The sequence below is a fragment of the Danio rerio genome, chromosome 2, assembly GCF_052040795.2.
Source record: "Danio rerio strain M-AB ecotype USA chromosome 2, GRCz13ab, whole genome shotgun sequence".
NCBI lineage: Eukaryota > Metazoa > Chordata > Actinopteri > Cypriniformes > Danionidae > Danio > Danio rerio.
Genome location: NC_141022.1, coordinates 29345604 through 29366617, shown reverse-complemented (window position 1 = coordinate 29366617; position 21014 = coordinate 29345604). Strand labels below are relative to the sequence as shown.

At 34.3% G+C, this 21014-nt stretch overlaps 1 protein-coding gene and 1 long non-coding RNA gene across 13 annotated transcripts in view; one reads left to right on the top strand and one right to left on the bottom strand.

Annotated features, from left to right (window-relative positions):
* The window catches only part of LOC141378217 (uncharacterized), a 36249-nt gene extending 29294 nt beyond the window's left edge, over positions 1-6955 (top strand). Inside the window, exons 2-3 of the long non-coding RNA XR_015478512.1 lie at positions 6187-6254; positions 6441-6955. This is a non-coding gene — a long non-coding RNA (uncharacterized LOC141378217). The remainder of the gene's footprint in view (positions 1-6186; positions 6255-6440) is intronic.
* The window catches only part of tnika (TRAF2 and NCK interacting kinase a), a 159626-nt gene extending 139922 nt beyond the window's left edge, over positions 1-19704 (bottom strand). For 11 of the 12 annotated variants that reach the window (XR_015477551.1, XM_087238840.1, XM_087238829.1 and 8 more), the window contains exon 1: positions 19352-19704. Coding sequence is in view for 8 of the 12 variants with exons in the window: in XM_087238829.1 (XP_087094955.1) it covers positions 19352-19408 (57 nt within the window). In the remaining 4 variants the exon portion in view is untranslated. 12 annotated transcript variants of the gene reach the window in all.
* Between the last annotated feature and the right edge of the window lie 1310 nt (positions 19705-21014).

Sequence of the window (21014 nt, the reverse complement as noted above, 5' to 3'; positions counted from 1 at the left end):
ATCAAGGAAATAAACTGTGATTCCATGTTGACTTTAATAAACAGCACAGTGTTTCCAGCAGCATGCTAATTGCATCTCAGCTCACACAAACACAAATACCCCCGGTGTCTTCCATCACACAACTGTTGCTGTGTACCATCTCTCATGACCAGCACCCAACCAAGTGTGAGATTCAAATCCAACACTCCATCTAACACCTAAATAAAGAAACGTTAAATAAAAGAGTCGACACGGGGAGAAAGGACAGGCAATTTTGTGTGCGGCATTCAATCTGGCTTCACCCAAACGGCACCTGGCCGAGTTTGTGACCCTAAACATCAGAAGCTTTCGCACAATCACCAATCTCTGTCTGACAGAAAGCGGTTACAATAAAGAGAGTGATATCTTGGGAGATGACATTGCTCAAAAGGACAAAGACAGCATTGTGTGCATAAGTGTATGGATGTTTTTTTATTTATTATGAAAACTCCAGTGGGAACTACTGACAGATGGTGAGATTGTAAACTCAGACAAGAATCAACCATCAGATTAGCATACATGAATGGAGTTCTACACAAGTGTGGCTCATTTTCATGACTGCACATGTCCTGCACTTAATGGCTAAGCTGCAAATGTTTTGGCCAATCCTAAACTAAGTGTATATTTTGAATAAAAATTTTAATAAATGGCTAAAATTCCACTTTAAATTACAATATAACTTCCAGCTAAGACGTTAAAAGATTTTATTTTGACACTGAGGGACATTTCAAATTTTAGTGACTTTTTATAATTTAGTAAGGACCATTTACCTACAGTACTACAATGTTATGTTATACATGTGATACTGCGTTAGCATACTGAATTCATAAAAGTATAAAACAACTTGTGCAACAATTGTCAGAATATGCAGAAAATAAATAAACAAATAACTTGCATGGTTACATACATTCAAATAAAAAATTGAAATGCATCAGTTTAGCTGTGCCTTTACTGAATGAGCACTTGTACGTCCGACAGATTGCACTATTATGTTATTCTTTTCTTTTTTTATTCTTTTATAACACATTTTTATCTATTTTATAGTCATTTTAATTATTTGTATTATTTGTGTTTACTTGTTTCTTTTATTCTTGTTTATGTAAAGCACTTTAAATTATCATTGTGTATGAAAGGAGCTATATAAATAAACTTGCCTTGCCATTAAGTGTAAATATATACACATCTAAAACACACTCTGACCTGAACCTTATTAAAATATCTAAAAGAATAAATATTCAAATTTGATTTTATTTAAAAATCTTTTTTTTTAAATTTACTGACAAATAGATTGTGGTTTGACAGACAGTGTCAAAGTACAAGGATTTAAAGCAATTAATATTTGGGGGCTACACTATATCTTTTATAGAACTGAAAAGATTACTTGCTTTATAAACTATTGTTACACTGAATTTCACTTCAGCAGCTATCTTCAGTAAATACTGGTAAAAATGTATAATAATAATAATAATAATAATAATAATCTGTGGACATTATTTGCTATTTCTGCTGAGAATTTTGGAACTAATCTGTGACTTTATGCGGAATGATTTTAGGAGTATCATAACTAAAAACTTAATATATGAAATAATAAATGATACATTTTCAACTTTTATTTAATTTTACAATGCAAATCCAATTAGATCCATGTATTTGGTAAACAAATCAAATCTCTCATATAATATCTCTACTAGAAGGCAGAAAATATTACGTTACAAACTATATTGAAGATAAATCATATAAACATTTTAATATTACTATTATTATATCACAATAATATTAGTGCAATGAATTTAAAAACTGAAAAAATATACATTCACACATTTACACAATCAAATACTGACAATGACTGGTAAAGGCTGCTCTCTCTCTCTCTCTCTCTCTCTCTCTCTCTCTTTCTAAAGTTGCTTTATTGGCATGACATTTTTGTACAGTATTCTCAAAACATTTTAAATATGTTTAAAGCATATAGTGCTAACATTAATAAAATAAATAAAATATAATTGAATCAGTTAAATATACAGCAAATAAGAAATAGCAGAAAGAATGAAAACTGACAATATTGCAAAAAATTATAATAAATTACAAGAATAGAAAGTGTTGATTATTAAAATGAGGCAAATTTGTTGATTAACCATTTCTAATAGTGTACAAATATTACACTTTGTATACAAATATTACAGCCAGTATAGATGTCATTTTGTTTTCTCCGAGTATGGTTAAGTTTATCTGAGTTGTTTAGTAAATAAGTAATCATTTAACGTTTCTCTCACGGATGTGCGCACGCAGTCAGCTGTGAAATGGTGATGCAAAAACGCATACAAATAACTGCAATTTTAAAAAGCCAAAGCAAAAGCTGAATCCTGGACATTTTAGAATATTCAGAAACTACAGCCGGATACATTTTGGTGCAAAAGGTGCATCTCTGTGGGTCTTCAGAGCATGTGAGATTGTCTGTGTGAGAGTTGACAGTTCTCGTGCACACAACAGAAGGAAACATGCAGAGCGAGAGAAGATTCTCCACTGATTAATCGATCGCGAACGTTTGGCTTTCTTGGGCGGATACAAAAAAAAAAAAGTGCAAAAGGATGATACTAATAATAGTATTATTCATGCGTCACCACCAAATATACTTGGGCAGCCGTTAATATACCTGGGTGGCCCACCCAAGTAAAGTCTATGTGTGGGAAGCACTGAACAATAATAGTGTAATAAAAAGAAAGATTTCAGTTTTGCTTTCATTGTTTTAATGCTTACAATTTAATGTGTCTTTGACCCACATAAATGGGCTATTATAGTTATTTGTGAAAAAAATTACATATTTAAAATTTGCACATCAATGGTTGTCCATTGAAGGGGTTTCTTGTGATTTAAAACAGCTTAACTTGAACATTACACCATCATCTAGAGAACTGATGCTTAATACATGGTTATGGCAGTTTGGGGGGTGAGTAATATCTCATCCTTATGCTGATTGGCAAAATAAAATAAAAAAATGCAATCTGCAGTGTGGTTCACACAAGCTGCCAACTGTAGACAGTTGACACAACAGCACTTGTGAAACTAAACGTTGAATTGATCGGGAATGCGTTCTGTCTGTTAGCTGAGGCTGTGAGGCCACTGGGAAACCAGTGTTATGACAGTCAATGAGATGTGAAAGAAAAAGGTTGAGATTCAGATATTGTCCTTCATCAGCAGGTTACCAGTCTGCATTTTTCAACACCTAAACCCACAAAGACATTTATTTTCTTAGTAATTATCAGGAATACACAAACAAAACTAATTCTACAGAACTGCGTCTATAAAACATAATGATTGATGTCTACAGCAAGATAATCCTGTCTGTGTTGCTCTCTGGTGTGATGCCAAGCATTTTTTTCTCTCTCTCTCTTTCCTTTTCTCAGGCTAAGATCTAAAGAAAATAACTCCTCTATCGGTGGCTATTGGCATTATCCAAAATTAGCAGATGGGATGTTATCTTTTTAAAAGATGCACAACCTGTCTCTACAGAATTATATTAGTCATTCAAGCTGAAAAACCCTCAAGGTAAAAACTGGATCTGTCGATTTTGAAAGACTGCTGGCTGTTCCCATAACATCAGAGGAAAACAACTGGGGTTTACGGCTGCTCCCAAACTCCATTTCACGCCAAGGTGATCTCACAGCAGAGTGCTTAGTTAAAATAGCTTCAACAACCTTCATTGTCAATTCTAAAAGAAAGTGGGTCTGTCCAGTGGGTTCATGAGGCCATTTGCAGCAAAAGCTCTTAAGCAGATCTTAATCCCAAATTGCACCATATCATCAAAGGTGCTGGGGAGGTCAGAAGTGATCATGTGACACCGACTGCTGAGAAGAGGAAGACCAAGCAGGAGTGAGCACTGACCCACTTCAAGATCTCAGACCCCCACATAACTTTCCTAAATCGCTCAGATCAAGCAGATTTACCCTTAATGCAGCAGTCTGTGGCAAACCAACTTTCTTTTTCAATGTCATTGCCAGCTTCTTTCGTAATATTCATGATGAAAATCAAGTTGCGCCATTTCTAAAATTGCCATTACCTACATAAGATGCTTAGGATTTAGGGATGTAACAATTCACCTTTAGTCGGTTGAAAATCAATTCAAATGTGTGACTATTCCAATCAGCAGAAATGTTGAATGAATCGTGATACATTTTTTTGAACAGAGGGGGCGCTGTGTTTACAGGTCCAAGCTTGCTTTACCTGCACATCAGCAGTGAGCAAGAGGTGGTGTTCCAAATACTGCAAAAAGACGTTTACTTACACTAACAGAACAACGAATATAATGCAGTACAGTGAAAAACTACTGTCACCGACATCTATAGGCAAAAAAATAAATAAATTAGCCAAACCACACAGACTGGAAGATTTACAGTTCTTCTTGCTTGACGAGTAATACAGAGATCACACGGTGCATCAGTGTTTTCATAGCGAAAGTGTGAAGGTGTTTTTCAGACTGAAAAAGAAAGCAGTTCTGTTACAGAACCAGATATTTAATTATTTTACCCTCTCCTTTTTTAAATGCATGTTTTTATAATTTGCTTATTATTGTTGAATATTTCAAAATGTTTAAGATTATCTTTTCTTAAGTGTAGCACACTGATGCATGTTCTGATTAATTATGAAAATAATATTAATTATCCACTTTCATAATCATGTTCAATTCCTGTCTCTATTCTACTATACAATTAGTCATTTTATAATCAGTATTTTATGCCAGTGGCCAGTCCCTTGGAGCAGAGGGTCTATTGACCACCTCTGTACCCAGTCCCCAGTAAAAGTTTTTCATCAGCAGGGAACATTGTAAATGTGTAAAAACCTCAGCTTATGCCATGTTATTTTTTCCTTAAAAAAAAAAAAAAAAAAAAAAAGTAAAATCCCAGTACAGTCACAGTTTTAGTTTGTTTATATTAATGAGTCTTCTTTAGTTTCTATTCTTCTTTTTTATAACAATTTAGATATGGCAGAAAATGTATTATTTTTTGCAGCATTTAAGAAAACAAATGAAAGGGCTCTTCACCTTAAATTGAATAATAAAAAACAAATAAAACAAATTAAAAACTAAATCGTGAATCATATCGAATCGTGAGTCAGGTGAATCGTTACATCCCTATTAGAATTTGTTATATCTAACTTTAGAACTAGACTAGCTTTAGACTTCTTGTTCCATTTTGTTGCCAGTTGGCACCTTTGAAAACTGAAAAAAGTTCCTCACAGTGATAGCCATATTACAGTCTAATTAAATAAATGTTAACGGACAGTGGACTTTGTGGTGATAAATACTTTAAATTCTCAAACTTTTTATGTAAATGGTTTTAAATGTTTAAAAGTTTTAAATCTGAAGCATGAAATGAATATTGATTTTGATTAGCCAAGGACTTCTTTCAATAATGTTATGTAAAATTGATGTGACCAGAACTAATCAAAATGCAAACAAACAGATCAAAAATGCATTACCCTATAAATACATAATGTTTCTTAAGTCAAGAAAAGGCTGTACCTATTTAAACAACCAGTTCTTTATTTACCCTTGCACTGCAAAAAAAAAAAAAAAAAAAAAAAAGTTTGGCACTACATTCCAGACTGAGGTGAAGCACAGCAATGACATTTTACCACAGGAAGTAAAAATTTTGTTTTTTGATGTCATTTGAATTTTTTTTATGTATTTTACTTTAAGAAAAGAAGTCAAAATGTCTCAACCTGGCCGATATCTTCTTTTGGATAGATTTGCACAGTATTCTAATATATCAAGGGAGCACGTTATCAAACCCTACTCAAATTACCATAGACAAAGTTTTTTGTCCAGACAGAAAAATACAACATATCATAATCATATTATTTAGCATTCATCTACAATCAATAAATAACTCCCAATAACTGGGAACATGTTTTCAAAGCTGATAAAAAAAAAAAATTCTACGAGCAACAAATAACAACAAAGATTGCCAACAAAGATCACATGACACCAAACAAATGTTGTTATTACTAGGTTATTGCATATATAATACCTTGAAACATTTTACAGTAAGTCTTATAAGTTGTTCACTCCCAGAATGATTGTTTATCGCTTATTTTTATAGTATATTTCCCCCCTACAGTGGAAGTCAACTATTTGGATATCAAAACTTTTCTTCTTCTTTTGTGTTCATACAGGTTTGGAACAAGTGACGGGAGAATAAACAATGACAACTTCTATTCTGGAAATGAACTACTTTTTTAATGTAATTATTTTGATCAACTTTGGGGAACACACACAAAAAAAAACTTCTTTCCATCACATATGAATGAAAAAGATCCAGGTGAACGCTGAAAAACACATTCGTGATAAATCTAATGTCCTTTCTGGCTTCATTCTACAGCTGGTGTCTTGCACGTTTCCCTTACTCAGCCTTTTCTTCTGTTCACAGAGGCCTCATGGCTCTTTTCCCCTCTCCTTCACCCCAGTCATCTCATGCTGGGTCCCTGTGCTTTGTCTGACAAGTTTGGCAGGACGGCCCCCTTTTCACCGACTGCCTCAGCAGACGTGTCACTCACCGACATGTCTATGGAAATGTGTTTTGCTATTTATTTCTCCTCCTCCTCGATTCTTACGGAGGAAATCTGCCCATTCCCGATGCATGCCTTTCTTTCTTGGTTCATTTGAACATAAGGGTCAGCGTGCAATCTGTCAGCCAGAGCGTGATGGACAGAGAGGAGTTAACAACCTTGCACATCACTCAGGTTTCTGTTGTTCAAGCAAACATGAGCAGAATACCGTGTTATGGTTCCCACCGTCAGGCTGACCTGCCTGACAGAAAACTAACATGGCAGCACTAGGCTGAGTGGAAGGGAAAGACGGGTTGTTTATTTATAGAGGCACAACACATACAGTTGATGCAACCCAAGAAAAAGCAGTGGCAAGCGCTAGTTAAATATTAGCCTAATATTAATATTACAAATAATATTACAAAGCATATTAAAATGCATTACAAATTACAAGTTTTAAAAGCAAAAAATACATTGAAAGGGTGGTCAACAACCATGAATACAATCACAAATAAAACAAGTTTTATTTGAAATTAATAATTCAAGTCAATATTAAAGATATAGTTCACCCATCACTGAAAATTCTGTCATTTACTCACCCTTGTACCAAAGCTTTTCGACTTATTTTTTTCTGTTAAGCACAACATATTCTATGTAGTCTACATTTATTAAACTAGCCTTAGCATTGAAAAACAAAAACACGAGCATTTCACACAGAGGCAGTCCATACTTGCATATTTGCCGGTGCATAAATACACTCTTTGTTTTTGTTTACTCCCTGTAGTTCTGAAAAGTGATGTGCATATTTTGCATATTATTTCTCAGACGCATCAAGGTAAGTGCTTAAAGGTCACTCTCACACACTCCCAGACATATAGCCTCACACTTTACTTTGTTGGTATAATCCATAAAACTCCATATAAAATCCATAAACTAAGCTTTTTTTCAAAGGCTTATCTAAAGGGTTAAGGGTGCCAATTGATGATCAACAGTGAAAATGTAAAATTTACCTCTTCCCAACAGGGAAAACCATCAACAATTAAAACGGCATGATTATATGGTGGCCTGGCTTTGAAATAAAAAAATATGGCTATAATGGAAGTCAATGAGGCAAATACAGCCACGAACAGTAAATTAGGCAGAAAAAAAATGAAATTTGTTACTAATTTTTCACACGTCCAAAACTGTGAAAATTTAAAAAATAATAATAATAATAATAAATAATAATAATAGATAAATAAATAAATAAATCCAGTCCACAACTACTTTTTATATTGAAAATGCATCCTTTTGTGTGTTTTTTCACCAAATCAGTGACATAATTTATGAATTTGTCAATTAAAAAGTTAAAGTCCTGTATTTTTTTAAAAAACATTTAGTAGTTTTGATCAGGACAGAGGTTGATTAACAGATTTATGCCAAACAAATGTAAAAAAAAATATTTATCTGACACAGTTTTAGTTAAATTTAGTGGATGTTTTTATTCCGAACATAACAAAAGGTAGTAAATTTAAACAGTGCACAAAGGTTAATATATTAGATAGCAATTTGTTCTCTACAGCCTTCTTCAATACATCTTTTGTGAGAAGCTCAAAGGATTGGAACCACTTGAGGGTGAGCAAATTTTCATTTTTGGGTGAACTATCCCTTTTAGAGACATTTTAGATACAACATTTTGTTTGTTTCAATAGGCAAATAGCTGTAAATAAAGCCAGAGCAGAACATTAATCTCAGAGAAACTTTGGTGTTTGGTTTTGAAAAAAAAAAGTAAATCCACTTTTGGATCAATCATAAATAAAACAAACAAAGAAAAAAAGAAATAAAAAACCAACCATAAAGTGTGTTATTTAATGCTTTATGTTAATAAAAGGATAATTAAATGTCACAGAGCAATTGTGTCCATCATAAAGACAGATTAAACCACAATTTATATAGATTAATAAAAATAAAAAAAACCTGAACTCTCTTAACTGTTTTGAGAGAATGAATGTTTAATGCAGTTACAAAAACCTGTGGTGAACAAATAAAATAATAAATTTGTGACTGATTATAAACAAGTTCTGAAAAGATGTTTTCCATTTAGGTTAACTAAACCTTTAAAAATGTAAAGTTTGTTACGCAACCTCTTACAGGTATATAACATTGTGGTCATACCCCAACTTAATTACAGTGAAAGCTCATAATATTTTCTCCTTCAGGTAAGTAATAAACCTCTAACCGTCAACACAAACACGCAGAGCTGCCAGATATCCAGGAAACAAAGCAGTTTAATCTTATAAAAGTCTGTAGAACCACAAATTTGCAGGTTATTAATGATTCCAGTGTATAGTAACTGATGAATGCACAACCCGCCCTCAGGTCCTTCTCAACTCATTTCTTGCTCCGAAACACCTGACGCACCACAAAACAATGCTGTTTATGGAGCAGGAGGTGATCTAAGTCAGCTTTCAGCCTCCACGAGCCAACTGAAAGGCAAATGCAGAAGATGGTTTAGCAATATATGGCACTGTTGATCAATACAATCACAATAACACAAACCTTTGGCTCCTAAATCCCATCTTAGCCACCAAAGCTTGCTCCTAATCAAGGAAGGCAGGCATCTTTTTGTGCAAACATCCAAATCTGTCAATCACAATGAACACAAGCAGAGAAATACTGGACAGCTGCCTCATGCCAACAGACCAGATCAACACTTTACAACATTAGTAAAAAAGGTTTTCTTTCTAATCAAACTAAGGATGAGACTACAATGTGCAAAACACTTCATAAAACTTTGCTAATTTGCTAATGACAGCGCATTAGTCAAGAGACCGTCATACTTTCATTCAAAACTGACTCATGAGAGGTTATGCTTCACAGTGTCAGTTAGTCTCAGTTACTAATTACTTAAACCCATGAGACAAAGCGTGTAAACATGTACGTTTCTGGAATATATGTGACATATTTTTCTGGCTATGATACATCCAAAACATGCAGTGTTGGTTGTCCTCCAGGAGCATGGTTGAGAAACACTGGTCCAAACGAACAGGCAAAACACGAAGTTTCTAATTTTTGGCTCCAAACCTTTTCATGTAAATGGCCTGTGAGACAGCTCTTAATTACAGGTATAAATAGATGTGGCCCTCACTAAAACACTTTTAAAAAAGGAAAGACCAGCATCTAAAAGAAACTAAAAAGTCCACATTTGCACATTTCAGCTTGCAGACAGGAAATGGGTCAGCGGACGTCTGCTGGAGGGCAGAGCGACGGAGAGATGGAGGATGGGAAGGGAGATTCAGGACAGCCAGCACTGCAGGGCACAGGCTAACTGCGAACACACAACACGAAAAGCCACAAGCACTTTCAGCACAACCAAATCCAAGGCAAAGGGTGAGACTGCTTTCCGCACCCCTCAGATTAAGTGTCTCCATGTGGCTTTGCTAGAACCGGCAGTTCAGCCTGTCATCAGCAACTATGCATGTTCTTTTCTTGGCGAAACCACATATATAAAAATAATGTTATACAAAAGCTCCTCAGGCTAAATGGCATCGAATGGAATGCAGCCCAAGTGCCAGGGTGTGACAGCAAGTGACTAACACATGTATAATTCACCCACAAAACAGCAGAGGTGCTTAAAATCCAAAACACATGCACACCCAGACCCCTGCTGAGTCCTGTGTCACTGCTGCTCTTTAAGGAGAGCAGGTACAGTATGATCACTTTTGAATATGCGGAGCGAAGCATACGGAAGTTAGGTGAGGGGGAAGCAGACGGCGTACCACATGGCCCTCACAGCACCAAGCCCAGCACTGCTACTCCTCCAGACCACCGAGCTGCTGAATAAAAGGAAAGCACACACACACAGACTCAAACCGAGAGGACGTGTGAATGAAAGCAGGATCTTAAGGCTTAACTCCAAGCCATAAAAAAAAAAGTATTGCATCTCCATTCATGCTGCTGCATCATGAATGGGTCTGTGGAGTACAAAAAGTGTCCATTATGAAAATATTTTAAGTAAAAGCAGATGATAAGTTGATTTAAATGCATTTGTTGGTTTGATATGGTTTCAAAAATGTATTTGATGATTTTTTTTAAACGTTATTTTTACACTTTAAGAAAAATCAAAAATATTTGGAGAATAGTATCATTTGTTTTAAATAATAAATATTTTTAGAAATGTAAGTTCATAAATATCATTGCATCCTATGACAATGAAATCCTAAAATAATGGAAATATATAAAAATCACAGAAATGGAGGGAATTTAGTTGGAAGAGTTTAAAAAGATTGTTTAATCACACCTTCCCAGAAATCATATCAAGCTGGAAATTTGTCTATATGCTGGAGAAAATTCGGAAATCAAAATAGCTTGTTAAAAATACTGGAAAGTCGATTATAAATTCATTAATAGAGTTTATCTTACACTCTTGCGTCTGAAAAAGATCTATAAAAACTTCTCTGATATTTGTTTTAACTGCAAAAAAAGGCAAAGGAACGTTCCTTCACCTGTTTCTGGTATTGTGACAAAATCATCTCTTTTTGGAAGAAAATACATAATTTTCTACAAGGACTCTTTGAGATAAAATTCAGTGTTTCTCTATATAGTATTTGTTGTATGGTGAAGTAAGTAATGTGTTGGACCCCCACACCAAACATTTGTTTTTAATTTTGGTCAATCTGGCAAAGAAATGTATACTTTTATTGTGGTCATCTCTTCAGGTGCCTTCTTTTAAAATGTGGTTGTCTCAAGTATGTGCGTTATTTCCACGCGAGGATCTCACCTATTAAATACATCCAAAGTCAGACTTCTGGCAGCTATGGACACCTTTCTGGCATTACGTCAATAATTTCTTTCTATGGTATATACTTTTTGCTCCTAGTTTGACTGTATTACCATGTTTACTTGTTTGTATATTTCCCACTTTTATTATTTTTTTACTTTCCCACTGTATGACCGAGACTGTATCTGAATGTGCTGATGCATCAAAAAAACCGACGACTAATAAAAAATAAATAAAAAATACTGGAAAGAAATGCACAATGCCTTACACAATATCTTTGTATCTGTGATGCCCTTTGATTGTAAAATTCTATTTTTTTGGACATAGACCGAAGGAATAGTTAACACAGGATACGCATCTAATAAATATCTTGTTGGTGGCTGTCAAAAAGAGCATTACCAAAAAATGGTTGTCACAAAAAAAATGCATGGATGGAAATTAAAAAGGAATAATTTAAACAACAATTATGATTTAAGGTGATGCAGTGGTGCAGTCGGTAGTGGTGTCGCCTCACAGCAAGAAGGGCGCTGGTTTGAGCCTCGGCTGGCGTGTCTGTGTGGAGTTTGCATGTTCTTCCTGCGTTCGCGTGGGTTTCCTCCGGGTGCTCTGGTTTCCCCCAGAGTCCAAAGATATACGATACAGGTGAATTTGAGTAAGCTAAATTGTCCAGAGCGTATGAATGTATATGGTTGTTTCCCAGCGATGGGTTGCAGCTGGAAGGGCATCCGCTACGTAAAAACATATGCTGGATAAGTTGGCGGTTCATTCCGCTGTGGCGACCCCAGATTAATAAAGGGACTAAGCAGAAAAGAAAATGAATGAATGAATGAATTTATAATTTATACAATTTAGCAAATTATCGCATTTGTAAATCAGAAAATGGAACAATTTATTTCATTCTCCGTAGTGACAAATTGACTAATTATACAAAATCCAAAAAAGCTAAACTTTTCGGTTAACCTTACATCAGAATGATCACTCCCTACATGTACATAGTTTTATTCATTTAAATGGTTCCGAGTGCAAGTTCAACGCCAATTGGCGTCTTTCAAAAATTACTTCAAAAGCCGAATGTAATTGTAAGTGGCCAAAATGATGCTAATGCAGTCAGGTTTTGCTTGTATTCTACTGATGTTGTTTTCATTTTTTTGTCTTTGTTTATATGTACTTAATTTTAAAGCACTATGTTTGTACTGTGTCTATGCTGTGTTGTTAGTTATGTTGATTAGTGAGCATATCTTTTTTTTTTGACAATTTAAATAAATAAATGGGGGGGGGGCACATGAGCAATTTTTTATTAAATATTATCTTTATAAAAAAAAAATTTTTGTAGTTTTAATTTTTTTAATTTATTCACATTATTTTCGTTTTGTCATGTTGATCGCACTATGCGAGTTTCGAATATTTAGTATATATAGAATATTTATTGAAATGCAGCTTTTTTTCTTTATCAAGACATTAAATGTATGATGTCTTGTATGATCGTCATTGGCTCCCGGTTGCATACCGGATTAAATTCAAAATTCTCCTCCTTGCATTTAGATCCTTAAATAACCTTGCACCCTCCTATCTCTGCAACATGCTTGTCCCCTACACCCCAACTCGTTCTTTACGGTCTGCTGACTCTGGCCTTCTTGCTGTCCCTCGGTATCGCCTCTCTTCAATGGGGGGCAGATCATTTAGTGTTATTGCACCCAAACTCTGGAACTCTCTACCACACTCACTCCGCTCTGCTAATAATATCTCTGAATTCAAATCCTTACTTAAGACTCACTTATTTTCTGAATGCTTTGCATCTGATCTACCAAACTGACCACTTAATCTGATCCACCACTATCCTGCTCTCTTAGGTCTTGTTTGTGTTATTTAAGTTTGTTATATTTGACCTCATGTATGTTTGTTTATCTTTTTGTTGCATTCCTTGTAAAGTGTCCTTGAGCTCTGGAAAGGCGCTATATAAATAAAAATTATTATTATTATTTTTATAAACCACTTGATAGTTTCCCTTCACCCATCGTTTGCATGTATGAATTGCATTCTATATATATATATATATATATATATATATATATATATATATATATATATATATATATATATATATATATATATTTATACATATATATATATATATATATATATATATATATATATATATATATATATATATATATATATATATACGAATAGAAATACATTAACATCCCAACACTCTTTAAAAGTCTTAACATACCTTTCATAACAGCCTAACTCAAAAGCTCAACTCAAAGCCAAAGCAAAAACTCCAGCAAGACACTGCTTCATTAATACCAGTAAACAAAGGTCATTTCAAGCACCTAAATCAAAACCAACTTTAATAACAGGGTCGCTGCGGAGCTCAAGACACTTCAACAAATCCAAGATCCTCGCTACTCATGTTTGGAGCTAAAAATGGCCAGAGAACAAACAAAAAGGGCATGGATCTCATTTCAAGGTTTGTGGTCAGAGCACAGAAGCTCATTTTCAGATGTCGTCCCTCAAGACTAGGTGAGGCTGACCAGGTGACGCCAAACATCGCTCGCCTTTCGTGTATGTGGGCCACAGACCCAGGCTTCTGTGCCAGAGAGGGAGTTTATGAATGGTCCATCTGAGCATGTGCTGCACTGAAATGTTTCCCCACTACTGCACATGTCAGCGCTCTGCTTCTGGGTGACCTATTTCCCTTCTCGCTCAAACACAACATGCACAGCGAGAAAGCATGCTCAAAGGACTGGGTTTAAATGAAGAGGAGCTTAAAAGCAAAAGGCTTGCAGCACAGGTGCATGGATAACATTTTTTGAATAAACACCTGGTGAGGGTTTGAACACCTATACAGCAAAAATAAAGTGTATAAGTGTTTGAATGGCTGAGTTCTCAAGTGCAAACCAATGAGCTTATTCTGATAAAGCATTAGTTGTTTTAAAAAAAAAAAACAATGAGAATTTCCACATTAATAGAAATCATAAATCAAGGAGTGAGACAAACATAGTTTAGCCAAAAATGGAAATTCTGTCATCATTTACGTATCCTTAAGTTGTTTCAAACTCTTAGGAGTTTCTTCTGTTAAACATGAAATGTGGTCTAAATAGTAACCATTAACTTCCAATGTATTTGTTTTTCATACAATGGAAGTCAATGGTGACAGGTTTTCAGCCTTCTTCAAAACATCTTCTTTTGTGTTCAACAGAAGAAACTCAAAGGTTTTAGTAGTAAATAGCGAGTACATTGCCTATGCCTTTAATATTGCTCTTTGTGACTGTAAATAACCTACCAGTTTACAAAGTGCCAGTTTGCAAAGGTGTGAACCAAATGATCTACAGAAATGGATCAATGTGTACCAAAGATTTAGAATCGTGTTCCTCAGGACTGTCTTATAACCTTTGTTTTAACTGTTATAAAGAACTTTCCTAAAGAGAGACAATTTGTTTAAGATTCTTTAAAAGTGCAAACTAAAAAGCATCAACATCACTCCTGAAGAACTGTTACACTACCTTCAATATACTCTTCTCCCCACACAAACACTAGTCATCTTAATTAGTTTACATACTGTATTAGAGCCATCTAATATATTGACAAGCCACGGAAAGACAGTTAAGCAAAATACACCATGCATAAGTCCATGCCAAAGAGAGTTTTGCTTATACAAAAGAACACTAAAAAAAAATCTAAATTTAACTTGATGCTGTGCATCGTGGAATCATGGGAATTGTTGCATTCGTATTTCGTAGCATGGGGAAAAAGAAAGGGACTTACGTTCGTGGGTTAGGTTTATTAATTTCTGTGACTTGTCCTCTTTAGAAACCCAGTTTTCCTTTATATATATATATATATATATATATATATATATATATATATATATATATATATATATATATATATATATATATATATATATATTTAAAACATTTAACTCACTAATCTAACACTGAATTTGTTCATTTCAAAAACATATATTTTTAAAAAGTTTAAGCTTATTTTTAATTTAAGTCAGTTTTAATTTTACCTCCTAAACCTCACTTAAACAAAAGCTTTTACATTATATATAGTTTTAGCATCGATATCGCAATGTGATCATTCGCAAAAGTCACATCACAAGTATACACAATATTGAGTCTGGATTAAAATGTAACATTTTACAATTGTTTTTGGAGACCTGAGACCATGTGAGGGTTTTAAAATCATTCAGGCCTAAGAAATTGTACCATCTGTAACTTTGTCAAATAATACCGATTGAATAGTTTATAAAACGAAAACTATACAGTATTTCTTGACATTTGATCCTTTGATTACTGTATACCTGAATAAAGTGTGGAAAACAATCAAACGCGGTCTCTTCTTCTTTATTGAATTTATCTACTCTTGTAGATAATGTTCCTTGTATTTTATGCATACATACTCTCCTACAGAATTATCCCAATCTATCCTTAAATACCAATTCTTTCAAATTTCTTCCAAAGAGTTATTCAACTCATCTAGTGAAATTGTATTCATATCGCAATATATAAATCGCGGAATAAATCTCATATCGCAATGTTAGATTTTTCTAATATCGTGCAGCCCTACTGCTCTCAAATATTCAATTTTTGCTTTAAATGTTATAAAAGGGGACCTATTTTGCAAAAAACACTTTGATAAGGAATTAAAGCACAGTTGTGTTGCAGCAAAGTGTGAATATAGCCAGCTTCTTATGATGCAAGTTAATTCTGTTTTCATATTTAGAATCACACTAGATAAAAACAGTCTGCAGAAACACTGTGATTGACATTCTCCCTCTGTGTATGCCACTAGAGAGGAAAAGCCCCACCATTAAGTAGTGACTATCTCTCCCTCATAGCATTAACAGCCCTGAGTGAGAAGCAGCCGTCCGCCGTTAGAGTTTTCACACCATACCTGCTGAAGATAGTCATTGACTAAGAGGCATAAATGTTGAGTTTTTTGACACACAAATGAACAGCGTAGTCTCCATAGGCTACCTTCTTTTGAGTCTTTTCTTTGACATAAATTTTTTTTTTTTTTTTACAGTCAATGTTAGTCCTGTTTTGAATCAGCCACTATGCTCATGCATAGGCGTTTGTAGCTACGCCTCTTTTTTATAAAAAGGGCTTGGAACACAATCTCACTGGAGCTTAAAGTGACAGTCACCAAAAGAACACAATTGGATCAAAAAAAGATTTCAAAGCTTTATAAAAAAATTTATTTGGTCGATATTTTGACCTGAAATTTACATTTACACTGTAGGGATATCAGAGACTTATTTTACATCTTGTAAAAAGAGGCATAGTAGGCTACCTTTAAAATATTCTAACCCCAAGACTCCAAAACAAATTTTCTGAACATGTAAACAAGCTTTACGTGATATTTTAAAACTCCTTTCAGCCACAGGATGGTGTGAACAGCTAGATCATGTTGCCTCGATGAAGGGCAGAGATCAGGGCTAGTATAAAACAGAGATTAACACTTAAGCAAATCCCATTCAAAATATGAGTGACATCTGGGGCGCCATGTGATCTGTTGTGCTCCAGCATGTACATGCAAACAGACGCATGTGTGAGAAGGCAGGGAAGGTGAAGCTAATGCACCAGACACAATGGATGGCCAAATCAAAAGCACTCAAAAGGCTATCTGCAGTAATCTTTCCATCCCACGCGCTACTTAGCCTCGCGAGCGGAGAAAGGAGAGCACTTCACATGTATCCCTTTAGCCCATTAGATTCTACAGCACACAGGCTAATTGGTTTATGGCTGCTGTGAAACTGTGCCTCGCCATATGGGCATCCTTAAACTGCCCGTCCAGTTGCATCTAGTCTAATTTGCTCATCACACAAACTCGTCATGAAACGCATACGTATTTTCACACTTACATGTGCTTTTATTAGATGCGTTCATCCAATATGACTTATTAAATATGACCTCTGGCATCCTGGGTTAAACAAACAAGTTATATTTTACAATGTTTGGTTCATCTTATTCTTTAAAAAAATGCAAAGCAATATAACACATGCTCTCCGATTACTTTCCTTAAAAGTATTTAGTTACTTTTTTTATTGTAACATTGCTTTTTTTGCCAACATTTATCCCTGATAGCCAAACACTATAAATTATGGGTTGTTATGAGCTAGTTTTAAGTGTAACAACATTAGGTAATCGCTTTTATGTAAAAATGTAACCCAACAGTTGGGTTTATCCATGTTTGACCCACAATTGGAATAGAACAACAAGTGTACTTTACAGTGCACACATTTTAACACTTAAAATGTATGCATTTAGCTTATAGGATTATCTGATGTCACTTACAGGGCATTTACTGTATGTCTATATATGATCCTGGCATGTGAGCCAAACCCATGAAGTAGGCCATCCTGGCGCCATGCATTACCAATTGAACTACAGGACAACGCACATACACATTCACACTAATTAGACAGACTGACACAGTTTTGATAATCCGAGGAGCGATGCATAAAAACCGAGCCTTGTTAGGAAGTAACCCAGTTTATCCACTCAGAAGTCGCAGGAAAACATGCTGTGAGTAATTTGGTGGCATTAGAAGGATTTGAGCATTTATCAAGCCACGCATATGGCACACTGTTTCCCGGTTGGACACGGATAGATCCTGCAACAGTGCACAGCAAGTTCAATTTTGTTTTCAATGAGCAAACAGTGACAGAGGTACTGATATACTGTGGGGAGCTGATGTGCTTCTTGTTTTGTGTGTGTTGAGGCATGGGGGAGTGTGGTGTATCAATGACACTTGAACAATGACACCCAAAAATGCAACATGTATGCAATAAACAAAAATGCTGTAATTTGTTTTGATAATTATGTAGAAATGGCAAGTGTACTTATTTAATCAAATGTTACATTTTGAAGTACACAGACGGAAATAGCATTTTCTCATAGAAGAAATTGTAATAATGTGTTATTTACTAAATATATTAGTAAAACATACTTATAAAAATGTACAGTGTGTAATTCCTCATATGTGACGTCTTTGTTTTTAATTCTTGGATTAAAAGAAAAGAATTCGTAGGAGATAATTGTGTGTACATTTAGTCAAAACATTTCCAGATGGTATAACAGTCAAAAATAATCAAAGAAAATGTTAATATTTGAAAAATCCCATTGACAACATGTGGGCAGCCATTTTGTGGTCATGTGACAAGAATATTTAAGTATTTTTATCAAAAAGTTAAGTTCTACTCAGGTCAAATATCTAAAGCTTTCCTAATAAACAATGTCAATTTGATCAATACAATATCAAAATAAACATTTTTGAGGGACAATAATGTGTGTTTGTATACACTGCATGTATGTAAAGTACAGAAACATCAATTTCTTATGTTTATATGTATCATATTTTATTCATTTATGCTTTTTATATTATTCTTTATATTTTTATGATTGATTGATTGATTGATTGATTGATTCCAATCCATGTTTTGTTGACATTTTTCAAAAACGAGACAAAACTACGCAGCTATAAACAGTACTTTTTTATGACGTTTTCAATTATAATTCTAGAACTAGACTTTTAGTAGGCCAAAGATTTTTATTTTCCCCTTCCATTTATACAAGTCCTGATAAAACATGTTATCAGAGAACCAGTGTGTATGGCTACTTTAGAAGGACATACAAGTACAACATGTACAACAGACATTTAATGGTAAAGAAATGCCTGAATATACAGGCTCCACAGATTGCCATATCAGAAACACAGGGGTACTATTTTATCAACAGGATCCGTTCATTGACAATTTCTGCTAATAATCCATAATAGGCTAAGTTTCTCAAAGGCAGTAATTTGATTTGGTAAAAACAACCATCCGTAGATCTTCACTGACTAAAAAAGAAAAGAAAACGCTAATAATAATGGATAAAAACGTCTTGTAGGCTTAACCCGTATTTTCATTTCATTCCATTTCCACTATTGTAGTGATTGTTGCACCTGCCATTATGGCTCAACCGCAACACCAAAAAGACATCAATGAGCATCTTCAGCGAAGGACACACAACTTACCCTTAAAGTGGAGAGGTCTATTTCATCCAGACTCCGAGCCGGGGAATCGCTCGCCATATTAAAGACGAAAAAACCGGAGTTAGACGGAGAAACAAAGAAATGTTGTTGAATAGACCTCTCAGTCAGTCGTCCGCTGGTCTCCCGCAGCAGCGCGTTCAAATCTCCTCTCTCCGCTCGCTCTTGCTTCTGGTACAATCCCTCTTTTAACAGTGAATTCCACCGATGCTTTCGCTAGACCTCAGTTAGATTTTCACCCTGGCGACAAAAAACACCGTGCGCTCTGAGGACTGCATGTTATTTTTAGCAGGAGCTGCCCATCTTTCGCTCTCTCACACTGTAGCTGAAATCTCAATGCCGCTTGGCTTGAGAGCAGCATCAATCAGACGTGTGGGAGTGGCCAGCAAAATGGGCGGAGCTGGTGTCACTGGTACCGCCCACTTGATGGTTCCACGGTAGAGCTGAAACTGCTGCAAAGGATCTTGCCAACATTCCTTTACTTACACGTCTGTTTCCCTGACTGAGCTTTTCTTTGTAATTTCTTTCATGTTCCGTTTAAACCGTTTAAAAATAAATGTGCTTTATTGGCTTTGATGATAGCATGAAGAGCCATTAACAACCATAGAACAAAAAGGAAAGAGTTTTTCAGGTTTTTAAAATGTTCTTAACACTTTGAAGAAAAAAATATTATAAGCATAGCTACAAATTATTATATATTAATTATTATTTTCTCTAAACTTGTAAAATAGGCACATTATAGAGCAATATTTTAATATTTTACTACTGTGTGTCCCTGTGTGTGTATACTTATGTATAGAGGAATTTGAAGATTTACATATACATTTATTGATTGATTGATTTATTTATTTATTTGCGCATGTTATTTATTTATTGTTGTATTTATGCATGAATTTGTGTACTTATCTATTTATTTGCGTATTTATTTATTTATTGTTTTATTTATGCAAGAGTTTAGGTATTTATTTATTTATTCATTTATTTGAATATTTGCATATTTATTTATTTATTTGTTGTTTATTTGTGCAGGAATTTGTGGATTTATTTATTCATGCATTTATTTATTTGCTTGCTTATTTATCTATTTATTGTTTTTGCAGGTTTCGTCCTCCATTGATTTCATCAAAAAAAAAAAAATTTGTTTTACACCAGGTACAAAAAATTGTAAATATTTAGTACATGAAAGACAAAACTATGGAGGATTAAACCTGCAAAAACAATAAACAAATAAATTTAATAAACAAATATATCTAAATAAATAATTAAATAAATCTGTAAATTCCTGCATAAATAAAACAATAAATAAATAAATCTGCAAATAACAAATAAACACATATATAAAATGAACAAATTCCTGCATAAACAAATATATAAATAATTAATAGTGCCCCCCAACCCTGTAAAACCTGCATATTTACTTTTTAAAATATGATTTTTTCATGACAATTTTTTTTAAAAATGTGATATTTTAAGCTTGTCAGCTTTTAAAGTGTACCAAAACAGCCTTATACTTTGTAATTGAAATATAATCCTATGTGATGTAATTTTATTGTTGAATTAAGCCTACTGTGAATATGCTGAATTCCTTTACTGCATTAAAACACCTAAAGGAAATAATATAAAAACTTAAATGTATATTAAATGAACT